The 14368-nt window shown below is 38.8% G+C and overlaps 1 protein-coding gene across 1 annotated transcript in view; it reads left to right on the top strand.

The window, feature by feature from the left end:
* The window catches only part of XG (Xg blood group), a 58122-nt gene extending 49093 nt beyond the window's left edge, over positions 1-9029 (top strand). The window contains exons 4-8 of the mRNA XM_019524832.1: positions 3508-3567; positions 6194-6250; positions 6947-6985; positions 7335-7454; positions 8888-9029. Coding sequence (XP_019380377.1) covers positions 3508-3567; positions 6194-6250; positions 6947-6985; positions 7335-7454; positions 8888-8904 — 293 coding nt within the window. The 3' untranslated portion in view covers positions 8905-9029. The remainder of the gene's footprint in view (positions 1-3507; positions 3568-6193; positions 6251-6946; positions 6986-7334; positions 7455-8887) is intronic.
* The last annotated feature ends 5339 nt before the right edge of the window (positions 9030-14368 follow it).

A 14368-nucleotide genomic window follows, 5' to 3' on the forward strand; every position in this document is an offset into this window, starting at 1 on the left:
CCCCCCCCCCCCCGATATCAGCGCTTGGGTTTTGTTTCTTGATATGTTAGCTTATAGTTTTTCAGTGTTGAGTCTAATATTGTTTTCAATTCTTATATTTGCAGTCTCTTTAGACCCCTTTATGAGATTCTTTTTTCTGTTTTAGTTCTTCATGTTATTACTTTTATTGTTTAATTTTATTGATTGGTTGCCTTAATTTCTCAATTAGATCATTAACTCATAAATGAAACACCCCAGTAAATGCCACCTCTTAATTTGATACATTGCTCTCTGTACATTCTGGCTTTATCTCAGTTGTTCATAGAGGGTACAGTAGTTCTGAATGTTATTTGCCATATCATCAATGGTTCTTAATTATTTTTCCTTTATCCATAACAGGGCTCCAGTTCCAGGTCCAGTTTATTTAAAGTATAGTTATAGTATCATAGAGAATTGGATTAGGGAGTTCATAGTTTTCTGCTTTTTGATCCTAGTGAACATATTGGCTTCTGGGCTGGGTCACAGTCTTTCCTATTAAGAGGCTGGCAGAGGCAGACCCAGAGGCATACAGTGGTGCAGTTGCACTCCCCTTTAGCTGTGTGCTACATGTGGAGTGAACTGCCAGAAACTCATCAACATGTCAGCACAGCTTTACATGTGCTCTGAGCTCTATGAGCTCACTGCCATGGGGTCTGTGCAGATACTCTACTTTCAAGGAGTTCTGTAGCCTGCTACTCTTTGTCCTTTCCTCCCCTCCCCCTGTCCTCCCACTCCCACCACATTCAGCAGCAGGGAAAGGAGGGGATGAGCAGCAGTGGTGGCAGTAGCGATGCTTAGCTCTTGCTTTCACTGAGTCCAGGGTCTGCACACCTCTTCCTCTTCCTCCCTTTCCCCTGATACTTAATTGTGGGTGGGGTGGAAGGAAGAAAAGAGAAAACAGCAGCAGGCTTAGGAGCTGAAAGCAGGATCTCCAGGCAGACTAGCCAGTGAGCTCATGGAGCTCACAGGACATGAGGGGCTATACTGACATGCTGGTGAACTCTGAGAGCTCACTGGCATCCAGGATTACAGCAAAGGGCTGCCTTATACCTACAATCTTTTCAGCTATGTGACATTTCTGCTATGAGTTGTCTTCACTTTGCATGTACCATGCAGCTGAAGGGGGTGTGACTGCACACAGGTCACTGCAATCCTGGATCCATCCATGGAAGCTGGTAATTTCATGGCTCACAGTCTGATTCAGCAAAGAATGTAAACATGTGCTTAAATCCCTGTTTGCTCCAAAAGGCTAGGCTCATGGTCAAAATTAAACATGTGTTTAAGTTCTTTGCTGAATTGAGGCCTAAAATACCATTCTGAAAAGTTATTTTAAGCCAAATGTTAGGCTTTCTGTGTCTTTTCTACAATGATGAAATAAAAAGGAAATATACCTCTGGGTGAGGAATTTTCTTAGCAAGGAAGGAAAAGTTTAGATTTTAGTCCACAGTTTGATTTATTTGGAAACTCACTTCTGTAGTGTAAACTAACTCCCTGGTTCTGTAAGGAATTAAAACAGTGTAAATGCAGTGGGCCAGTTGTGGCTGGCTGGGTACAGATGAATATAATGATGACTTACAGACTAGTTCAAATACATGTATAAAGTAGTAATCCTGGGTCTTCATAGTCTGGCTTGGGTAGTGTTATTTCTACCATCAGCCCTGTGGTATTCCAGTATTGTGTGGCAGGGCTGGGATGTTCCATTCCACATCAACTGAGAAACTAATACAGGTCCTTACATGGAAGTAATACATGCTACTTTCTTCAAAGTGGATGTATTAAATTTATTTGTGTGTGTGTGTGTGTGTGTGTGTGTGTGAGTGAGTGTGCGCGTGGTAATCTCACTCTCCTCCCAACATATATTCTCCTAGGGTGTGTCCAGATGAGCCTGCACATGTGTTTTGCAGCATCTCAAAGCCCTTTGAGATGCTGCAAGAGGCACATGTGGGAATTAGATCCCTGGATAAAAAACTGCAGCAGAAAAAAGTGGGGCCTGAGGCAACCAGAGTCTGGGTTCTCCACAGAGACACTCTGGTAGCAGCCAGAGCATCTTTATAGCTGGCCCTCACCCTGGTGCTGGAGTACGCTGCCTGCTTGTGCAGGACAGGCAGTGTGCCAGCCGCAGGGAGCTAGACCTGGGCTCCAGTGCCAGTAAGTTGGGGCTGGGGGGCGCTGTAACCTTTGTTGTGGGGCTGTGGCCCCTGGTGGGGGGGTTGTGGCCCCTGTTGAGGGGGCTATAAACCCTGTTGGGGGGCTGTAGCCCTGGGGAAGCTTTAACCCCTGTTGGGGGGGGGCTGTGACCCCTGTAGGGGGGCTGTAACCCCTGTTGCAGTTACTGTGGCCCCTGTGGGGGGGGGGCTATAACCCCTGTGGAGGACATGCTTTGACAGTTTAAACGTCTTCCGGGTGACAGCTGCTCAGATGGCAGGGCAGGGATACACATGGCAGTAGTGCCACACAAAGACCAGCTTTGTAGCCACAGCCCACTGGCAGCTGGCCCAGAGGGGCAGGTGCCTCATCCAGGTCTGGCAGGTGCACAGCAGGTCACAGCCAGGCAGCAGCCCCCACTGCCAGACTGCTGCAGTGGGTAAAGGGTTCAGGGAGCTCTCAGGGCTGTTTCAGCAGTCCAGCTGGCACAAGGGGTAATGAGCCCAGGTACCAATTGGCTAGGCCCCAGAAGCTCCTGAGAGTGAGTAGTCCTGAGCTACTTGTCAGGGCAGCTTTTTGTATTGATGGAGCCAGGACAGGGAAGGGTTTTATACTGCTGGGAACAGCACAGGTGCTGGCCCCAGGCTATAGCTCCCTTTGGCTGCAGATCTAGGCAGACCCAGGCAGGGTTATTGTGCCCCAAGTGGCACAATTTGCCCCACACCAAAGTCCATGTCTGGACATGTGCACTGAGGCAAAAAGCCCTGGCTCTAATTTACACTGCTTCTATTTGAGCTACTGCAAGCGCACATGCTTATATGTATGGATGTACCCCTGTTATTTATAAGCAGGGATCCTGGTTTTCTCTGATAAAAAAAAAATCTCCAATTTTTTAATTAAAAATAGTAACCCCAAATCCATATTTTTTGGAGATTAAAATGAAATGCCACTATGTATATGTAGTGGTGTTTCATGTTAATCATAAGAAAATGTGGATTTTGGGTTACTTTTTTAAATCTGAAAATTGGGGATTACCACAATAAGACTAACACAATAAAATTGTCATAGAATCCTATGTAACCAGATTGCTGTCTTTTTTCCCATTCTACTTGGTATTGACTGGAATGAACTGGAATGACATCTCTTACATTATAGATGCTAATAATCACCATTTCCTGTATGATCCTTATATCACACCATTTTTCCTGATGCCCTTCTCTGGCATATTCATTAATCAAAGAGCTGACTGAAGACATGGGCATTTTTTTTTCTTGGAAATTGTAGTGCGGGATACACTTTTTCATAGAATGTGACATTTTTCTTCTAACAATTATTTTTTAACAGATGACCACCCAAAACCCCAGCCACATCCTCATCCACGACCAGGGAGCAATAGCAACACTGGTAAGAATATTTCCTCATAAAAATTAAGAAAAAAAACCCATTTAGCTCAGATTTTTATTCAGTAGCCAGATTATATATTCTGTGTACTTATTTAGTCATCTCCTTTGATAACTATTCTAGATCTAGTTTGGAACCCTAAGTGCTTAAAACATTAAGATAGTTTGGGTTGACATACACAGTTGATCAAGATTCTGATTTTACGTGGTATTTTTTTTAAATCACTAAAGAAAAAAATATGGTTATGATGGCTCAAAAAGTAAGCAATGAAGAGAAATAGGAAAAAAAGGAGGAGGGAATAGGAAGGAGTAGAAGACGAAAAGGGAATGTGCAATGAGCAACAATTTAATGACCAAAATATTCCAACAATTCCTTCCAAATTGCACCAAACATTTTGGGCCTAGGTAAACCTGCTAGACATGATTCTCTCCATGAATGCCAGCTGTACCATCTTATTTTATCAGATTTCAACCTTTGGACATGTCCTACTTTTCCAATGCAGCAATATAAACTTGCATGTTTCTAATAAAACCAGCTGTCAGAGTGTAATCTCAGATGGATTTGGTTTGGATTCCTTAGGGATATACCTGAGAACACACACATTTGTCAAAGGTATTAGTGCTGTGTTCAAAGTCATGTTAACTTTAGTTATAGTTTCTTTCCAAAAAGAATTGATAATAGGGGATGACCAAAACATGTGTCCAACCGTTGCCTGCAATGCATTGTATCTTCAACATGTTTCTACTAACAATATTTTACATTTTTTTAAGGTTAGAGTGATCCCAGTGCAGATGAAAAATGACCTTTTCTTGTATGAGAGGAGGTCTAAGATCAATTGTGGATGGTTGAATATTGTGAATTGCTGATTTCCACTGAGATTCTGTCATCTGGATAACTAGGTCTTCATTACACTTCACTCTTAAATTGGCTGCATCAGGTCTGTTATGCAACATCATATAGTCATAGAATGATGGCACAGAATCGGAAAGAGAAACAGATTTCAAGGGAAAAAACCATCTATCTTAAGTATTTGCTATACCTAAAGCCTCAAATCCAAGCTGATTTTTTATCTAGTACTTGATGCAACTATATATAGATAGATAGATAGATCTCACCATTCAAGTATTATTGAAGTTCAAATTCATCACACAACTGAGAAAAGGACTTAATATGAGTTCCTGCTAGAAGCTGTTCTACATGCACAATACCCTTACCCATTCTCTATCTCCACATCAGTTTGTGGGATCCATACTTCAAAAAGAGATTGGAGGTCAAATAGAGATCTTCTAATGTAACAAAGGATGGCACTTTAATACATTAGCCAAATATTTCCAAGCTCGTTGGGCTTCAAAAATTGTAGGGATTAGAGAGTTAGAAAGACAGTGAAAAGTAGACTTTATGATGCATGATAGTGGAAAGGGAAGCAACTGCCTGTTCAATTTCCACCCATACAGGAGAGACACCAGTTATATCAGTTATCCAGTATATAGCCTGATTAACTAAGAAGTCATTGTGATACTGTTGAAGGTTTGGAAAATGAAAGTCACCCCTTTAAATTGGTAGTTATGTATTCTTTTTTTTTCAATTGAAAGCCATGGCCTTTTTTCTATTGAAAGCATTCTCTGCCATCTGGGACAGTAATTTACTCAATTCATGACTCAAAATGGTAAGAATGCGTAGGTTATCAGGCAAAGGATGTGTGATATAATCCTAATCTAAAGATATATTTTTTCTTATTAAAGTATATGTTTTTGTATCCCCCCTTTTTTCCAGAAGATATTATACATTCTTATAAGAAGGCTTTAATAGTTTTCCATAATATTGAGGTTGGGAAAGGAGTAGGTTCATTAAGCTCCATAATTCTTTTTAATTCTTACAGAATGAATTCTTCACATTTAAATCATTCATCAGAGAGGTTCTGACTTGCCAGTAATTATTTACAGCTAGTTCGTCTACAAGGAAGAACTGAAGCTCTACTTTAGCATTTTGCAAGACAGGTATAGAGTAAATAGAGGCATTGACAGCTGAATCTAGTTACTGGTCACATCCACACATGCCCCTGACTGTGCATTTGGTACTGTGCAGTTGTTATTACTTTCTAAAGTACCTGCTGGTACTGTGCAGTCCTGGTGGCGCACCGTTATTTTTAGATGCTACATCGCCGTAGCAACGAGCTACATTGCCATCGTTACAGCAACATAATGTCTTGTGTAGACCTGCCTACTGTATCTAAATGTTGGTGCAACCAAGTATTTATTGACTGATCCATTTAGAAGGTATCGAATGCTAGAATAGCATGATGCTGATAATCATCTTGCTTTCTTCTCCATTCTCTTAATGACAATCCAGATGTCCCTATTGCAGGATCAAAGATTTACTATCTGAATTCATGGCATTTTTGCTTTCAAATGGATTTTAATGAATGACCCTGAGGTGAAAGCAGCTTACCCACTTTGCACACAATGGGCTCGCTGGACAAGAGTTCCCTCACTGTATAAGAAGATTCTGGGAAAGAATTTTCTCTTAAGGCTCCAAGAACATGCAGGATATGGTAGCTGAAGGGGGATAATGAAATTAAATCAAATTTAGAAAATAATAATTTAAAAAAAATAATATTTTAATTTTACAGGTGATATCAGTGACTTAGATCTCAATGATGGGAAGCCTTTGCCACCAAGGCCACCAGGTATTGTGTGCCCACTATATTGTTATTTTGCAGCTGCTCTCATATACTGATACCCAGAGTCATCGGGCTTTGCTTTAGACTTAGGTCTGCATGCCACTGCCTAATATAGAAATGGATTCTACTAGTCGTATTATGATGAGTGTATCCACCAGCAGTGTTACAAGATGTTGCTCTCTCTAACCTGGCCCCATAAATCAGTTTAAGCTCATCCATAAGCACCCTATTGAGCTGAGGCAGAATCTTCAAATCTTTTGGTTTCAGTCCCATCATGCCATTGAATTTTGTGGGTCTGTTCAGGAGATTCTCCACAGGATGAAGAGGAAAAACATGAGGCCAATAATGATTTAGATTGTCTCCCCCCAGTGGTGTGGTTGTCTGCCAGTAAAATGAAGCTACAATGTAACAGCGCTGTGGCCACTTCCCCTTCATACACCCTGTAGGAGGAGCTGCCTATGAATTGAAATGTACAGAGCATTTTTAGGAGGCAGCTAAGGATGTTTTCCTCCTTTTATGAGTTAGTATTATTAAAACATTAAGGCAGAGAGGACTTGTAATCAAGATTAGAATCCATATATCCCCAATTTCCAGTCCTCTACTCTAATCATATGTTGCAGGACATCTTTGTCTTCAGCTAAGTAAAAGAGGTGACTGTTCTCAACAAGTTTCTTAAAAATAACATTTTCTTCTCCCTTTCAGGAGAAAGGGAACAGAATTACAATCATGAAGGAAACACTGGTATAGTAAATACATGTTTTTTTTATCCTGTTATATTTAGGATAATCTTGGGTAAACAAAATGTTTCACCTTTATCAAATTTTTGCATGTTCAGCATAATGCTATAAGATGGTATTTTCTTGCTAGAAATAATTTTACAGTTTTTAATTTTATCACAAATCCAGCAATCTAGCATTTTTAAGGATACTCCTAAAACATTTTGTGTCATGCTTTGTAGATAATTCAAAAGTTGTATCAACACTTTCTTCACACAGATCTTTGCAAACACACTTTTTCATGGTATGTATATACTCTTAAATGAGAATATTCCTTTTTTTGCTTCTGAGTAAAACATTCCCTCTGTCATTAGATACTGGACTAGCAGCTGGAGTTGCATCTCCTGTGGTTTCTGCATTTGTGCTGTTGATTGTTGGATCAGTAGCTGGCTACAGAGCTTACAAGAATAAGCAACTTTGTTTTAAACCACGTGGTAAGTTTGAACTCTGTTTTCATTCCTATTTGAGAATCATGGTAAACACATATTGAAAGAAAAGTTTCTATTTTTTTATGACACAAGTTTAAAATCTATATGTTCTCTTTGTATGACATGCATAGAAAACATTAGCTAAACTTATGGGCATAGGCATGGAAGGAATAACTAAATGAAAAGAATCTGTCACAGTCTTTGAGTTTTAGTTAGCGAAATATGGTGCACCTGGGTACAGATTTCATTTTACTTGCATCAACTTTTTCAAGACCAATAAGCCCCCCAACAGGGATTAATTGAAACTCCTTATTACTTACCTTTACTATTTAAGTTGTAGTTGTACCCTGAAAATATTATGTGTTTGCTAAAATTAGAGTGGAAGACTAAAGGCATGTCTATATTACAGTCATAACATGGGTCCTAATATTTACCCAGGTTCTCAGGCAGATACTTCAGCACCTACTGAATTCCTTGATATCACAGAGACAATACTAGCAGTCGTGTTATCTCAATTATTTCTACATAGTCTGTGGTCACAGCAATGATCTCACTCTAGTCTTACTCATTCTCCCATATAGGGATGTATGTGTGTGTAGAGAGAAAGTCCAATTTCTTAAAAATGGAAAAAAAAGTTAACAATACCTAGATGCATAATGGTCCCTGGTGCCTGATAAGCACTGCATATATGCAAGAGTGAATTAGAATATTTAGGTGAGATTTTTTTCAAAGTGCTTGGAGCCGATCTGACGCTCAAAGTAATAAGAATATTATCATAACTTTTCAGTGAAAACTCACTTAAGCCTTTTAATTATTTCAGCCTAAATATTATTCTCTAGGTTTGTAAAGGATATTTGTTAACTGTTAGCCTGTATTGAATGCTATCTTTCTTTTTATGGCAAATAAGCTATGTTCATCCATCAATTTGCAATAATCATCCAAAACATTCAAATTTACTGAATTCCCAATTCAAGTCTCACCCTCTCCCTTCACCCTATTATTGGAAAACATGATGGTAGTTTTGACTAGAGGCTTCTGTGATACAAAGTGGTTGCAATTTTACATTTACCATGGGCACCTACAAGAAATCAGCATAGACTCAAAGGATGGTGCTTCATCATCTTATGAAAAATTATTACCTGATGTAGTTGCCTGTGACAGCAGGGACTGGACCCTTCATAGTCTTGTGTTCAGGAAAAGGGCACAATTAAAATATCACTCCATCCCTACTGCTACTGCTGCTATTAGAGGTCCTGTGGAGTCCCTAGAAGGATTGTTGTATAGGGCAGAAGAGAAAAAATTCTGTTTGTCCTTCCCTACGGATGTACAGACCTTGGCTGATGCACTTGGGGCTGTAGAAAATGATTATAAAATAAAGAATGGACTAAATAACCCTGAGCAGAAACTTTTCAATGCTGGTTTTCAATTTTTCATTTTAGGTGAGACATCTATATAAGCTGCCAGGACATGACCTACACAGTGATAGTGGCAAGATCAGTCCAAGATGTATAAAATACATATATTGCTCTCCTGAAAAAATAATGCATAAAATGTTGTTTTTTTTCCTTGGGACAAAAAAAAGAAAAAAAAGAGGGGGAGCAGCTAAATCCAAAAGCAAGTTTTATAAATCTTTTCTATGCTTTGGTTATCCTACCCTGAAAAAACCCCACCATTCATTGAAAATCTTGAAAACTCATCACATTTCTTCTCTCCTCAACTTACTGGCATAATTTTATTCTGGACTTTATGTAATTAAAGATGCACTTAATGTATGTATAAGTAATATAGCACAATCTTCATGTTGTGTGTATATTTTGGTTCACATGTTAAATCAGGTCAGTTTCTTGTTTATAAAACTATATAATAACCTTTTGAGGTTTAATGTTTTGCATTGAGAATTTTAACCACAGAATAGGTAGTACTTTGTTTGCTTCCTTAAACATAATCCTTCTAGTGACAGAGGCATAAAGAATTTGCCATTCTTCCCTGTGCACATAGATATACTCTTATGTATTATATGTATTTTTATGAGATTTATGGACTTATTCAAGTTGTATAAAAAGGATTAAGTATTTATACCTTTTCTTTTGACCCTTGCATCTGAATTCTGTTGAATGGAAGAATCAATAGTTGAAACCTGTTTTTCTTTAAAAAAAAACTGTTATGGGTGACATACTAATGTTAAAATACCTTTTTTTAATGAACTCCAAAGGACACAAGTTGATCTCTAAAGAATTGTGTTAAACTCCACTTAAATTCTAAAAGTCTGAAGTTAACTTTACTTCTCTTCAGTGACACCTGATGTAGAAAGAGCCATTTCTAGAACTCTTTAAAGGCAGCAAGAAGCCCTCGCATTGACTTTAATCAGTTATGAATCAACTCCTTAAGTACCAGCTTTTAGGTAATTTGGAGGCTCTGTAATAGAGACCAAGGCTACATGGTGCAATGCAATGCTGTGCAGATGCACAAACTAGTATAAATATGAGAAGCACTCTAAACAAATTTAATGTGATCCTCTGCCCAGGCTAATGTATGCTGAAGAAAAGTACCTAGCTTGAATAAACAAGGTTCACACTGAATCTTGCCATGCAGACAGACCCCTAATCTGGGCAAGTCCTTAAAACATACTTTATTGGATATATTACAGACGAGGAGGTGTCACCACCAAGAGCCAGGTTAACCGTTTTCTGGACTCCCAACTGCTGCAACTTTGTCTGGTGAGCAAGGCAAGGTTCCAAAGCCCTGGCAACAGCTGCAGGACCAGAGGAGGATTAACCTGGCTCTCCACAGTGACACCTGACACTTTCCTGCCTCCATTCAGGAGCCTCCTTTTTCTGAGTGCCAGGGACTCCTGTGCCACTTGTGCAGGTCGGGCACCTCTGTTACAAGCACTAGCTATGGAGTCTTGGCCTTTCAGTGATAGCTGTGTCTCCTCATGTTTTTAACTCTGGAGATTTTGGTTTAGTCCTCATTTGGCAGCAACACGATGTTGACCATCATGTAATGAAAATACAGTACAAGGAGTAGGGGTAGGAAACACAGGGTGCATCTACACATGCACTTTACTGTGGAGTTGACTAATTTTCTCTGCAGTAAAGCATCACAGTCTACATGTGTGCCAGTATCAGGGGACAGTAAACTAATTAACTCCACCGTAGGATAGTATTGTTGGGGACAGTATTATTTTACAGTGGAGTACTTTACTACACTGAAACAAATGTCTAGACAATGATGGGGGTTTAAATTGTGCCCAGTCAATCTAGGCAGCTGGGGGCTTGCTCCACTACAGCTCAAACTGCTGCTGTCCTGAGTACATGTGATGATGCTATGCCCGGCAGTAGTTGACTCTGGCACAAACTACTCTAGAGTTTATTGTGTCACCTTAATTTCATGTGTAGATGTACCTGCAGTGTTTTCAGTTGGAAGCCCTATCTTGAAGCATCCTATATCATCACCTGGCACCTTTTTAACTTCTTGATATGTAGAATCTACCTACATTTCAAATATATGTTCTCTTCTCATTCTTAAACTGATACCTAGTTTACACTTAATTTCTGTTGAGTATGATTTTATGTTTTCTTCTTCTTCATCAGCATAGCTATGCTGTCTATGTGCTTCCCAGTATAGAAATACTTTTATACTACAAAATGTGCTTTTGTCCATAGAGTTTACTTGCTTTGGACAACTGGCTCTAAACTATAACTGCAAAATTATTTTTGGCTCTTAAACTGCATCAGCACTAGTTGAGGCCTGGTGGCATAGCCACGCTAACAGAACTGTGTCAGCAAATCCTTATAAGTGTAGGCAAGATGTAATTGTTTTGACCTTCTTTTTACAAAAGAACAATGCTTTGCCTTGTAAACTCATTAAATCACATAGTAATGGCTTTAAGCCTGAAGTGGGACTTGTACCTTTCCAAAGAATCCCTAATGGAAAAAAGAGCATGAAGCTTTGTTTATAAAGGTGTTAAAAAAAAAGATGTCAGCTGCAGAAAAAGGTTTTCCACAAAGAAACCCAAACCCTTCTAGATAAAGAATAATTTCAAATAGTAGTAACTGAGGAAAGAGACTATTAAGGGAAGGTTATTTTAATAATATACTAATATGAGATCTGAGTTTATAAACAAGCAATTATAATTGTATGTATCAATTAATATAAAATGCATATATCAGAACAAGTAACAAGAATAATGACAGCTTTATGATTGTATTGTTTTTAAACATCATCATGAGATTATTCATTGCATTTTTAAAAAATATGTTCTTAAAGAGGAAAGAGATTTCTGGAAAGGTGTCAGACCATGATGCTGATGGTTATCTTGAATTGAAGTGTGCTATAGTAAAACAGAGATACAGCTTTAATTTATTGCAGTGATTCTCAATGAAGGTGCCATGACATGCTGGGCTTCCTTGAGATCTTCCAAAGGATGTTGTGGGATGCCATGCCAAACTAACATTGTTAGGTGTGCAAACATGATTCATAAGATAAACCTGTAGTTTTCAAAATTGAATCCATACTGTTAAAAAAGAAATCCACCCTGTTGTGGTCTTTCTGAGTTTTTTGCAACAGAAGAATTGCTCTATTATTTTTCCCTAGTCAAAAAAAGTGGAAACTAAGAATTGGAATTTTTCAAGGGTTTTTTTTTAGTTTATCAGAGTGCCTTGAGTCTAAAAAGGTTAAGAATCATTGATCTATTTAAATGCTACAAGGCTTGTTTCATGTAGTGGAACAGCTAAGCATCAGAATAACATATGATTGTTCAAGCATGGAAAACATTTTGTAATATCCGAATTGTTTAATTTTTATATATATATATGTTCTGTCTATTACAAACTTCCAATAAATGCTACTTTTCTTTTATCTAAGCTGAATTAGTTTTGTTTGTTTGCATACTGGGAAACATTTTGGCCAGTGCCCTTAAAATATGGTTCTATAAAAAGGCAAGGAAATGTTCATGAGGCTTCTGTTCAAGGGTTTTGGAGAAAAATAAAAGGACCCCTGAGTACTATTAAGTCTTTCTTTAGTGCCAGAAAAGAGCCTGTGTGTAAAAAGCATTAAGGCTTGAAATGTTGTTACAACCCACTTTTCATTTCCTCAGTTTTCTCCAAGCACTTCCAATTTAGTTGAAACTTCCTATGTTTGTTTTCTTTCTACATTATTTTTTCTGTTTATTAGTGTTTGAGCTGGCCAGACAAGGGGAAAATAGAACTAAAAACAAAATTAAACCTATTTTGTTAAACAATAAGGCTTTTGATGGTCTAAATAGCATCAACAGAAAGATTTTTTCTGTTGCTTTTGATTGGGTGCTGTTATTTAAATTTGGTTGGGGGGGTATTGTCATGATTCTGATACAAATGACCCACTAAGGAATGTCACTGAAGTTTTGGAAAGTTCTGAATCACAGTAACAGTGGCAGTTATGTGGAAAAGCAAGAACTGGTTGTGATATAGAAGAAACTGTGGGAAAATAAACCATTTTAGACATCTAGGTAACTCATTAAATGGGCTCCTTTTTCCCTCATCCCACTAAAGACAGAATTTCCAGGACTCATGAACTAATTTAGAACTAAATTACTAATTTAGTCATTTAGATTTAAAAAATGGAAATGTTAAAATACTTGGACTAATATTGGGTGCGTGATGGGTTTGTACACTGCACAGGGGAATGTTGGCACTGGATTTATGACCCAGATACCTTGTTTCAGGTGGACCCAAACCCTTAGACCAACCACAACCTCTCCATTCAATAATAGGCCAATGTTATTGATACACAGTGGGCATGTCTACACAAGATATGTCAGTATGCATTAGCCTAATTTAATGTGCATTGTGGGCATGCATCTATATGTGCATGCCCTTAATGTGCATTAAAAATAACAAAATTAGGCTTATTATGCCTGCATTTTATACCTGCAAATGCAGCTATCAAATTTAGGCGTGATTAGTTAAAATGCATTAATGCATGTATAGATGCGACCTGGCACTAACTTTTAGTGCTGGATCTTCCCAGCAGCTAGAGCCACATGGCAGAGGTTCAGGGACTTGGCACTGAAAATTAGTGCCAAGTCTCTGCATCAGTAGACACCTGCCAAAAATCACTTAATGTGCATTAGCTTAATACGCCTTAAATGTAATTGTGCTTAAATGCACATGTAGATACTTCCAGTGATAGCAGATAAGAATAATGCAAACAATTCTATATTTTCTACTCCTAGAGCTGTCACAGAATCAAGGTATGTCTGATCAGTATGCAAACTTCACTCTGAGGTTCTTTTTTGAATGTCAGATGTTAGCAGGTTGGAGGCCAAGACCCACCCCCACCGTGGGGTGGGTGAGACGGGTTGGTGGTATGACCTCTCCATGGTGGCCTCAGGTTCCCCTCTTGGGGGATCCTTTGCTGCTCCGAAATCCCTCCTTTTGTATTTTTTCTCCCTCCTGATGACTCTTCATCTCTAAGCAACATTGATTGGTTTCTGTGTGTTCCCCATACTGCCCATGTTCTGTCCTGTGAACATATTCCTTTCTTTCAAAAACCCATAACATGCACACATCCTAATTTGGTTATCTACCAGTTTCTCCTAGTTAGGTCCATCTACCAAAACTGGAAAATCCCAAGGGCTCTACAGTTTGGCACTGTGACCTGCAGAGTCCTTTATTCCTGTTTGGGTACACTGTTCACAATAGGGAACAGTGTGGTATAGGTCTTCAATTTCCAGCTTGTGTACCTGCTTGCCTGTCTCAGACAGAGTGGACCTTGAAGGAAACTTTGTCATAAACAGGCTTTTAGAAATCAATAAAAGGGTATAGTGGACACTACAATGCCCCAAGGGGGCAGGATTCAACAAAGGTTAGACACTTACAATCATTGACAAAAAACAGGGTTAACAAAATATAAAACACAAACAGCAGAACAAACAATAC

Source organism: Gavialis gangeticus, unplaced genomic scaffold (genome assembly GCF_001723915.1).
Source record: "Gavialis gangeticus isolate Ggan-Ray unplaced genomic scaffold, GavGan_comp1, whole genome shotgun sequence".
NCBI classification, from domain to species: domain Eukaryota; kingdom Metazoa; phylum Chordata; order Crocodylia; family Gavialidae; genus Gavialis; species Gavialis gangeticus.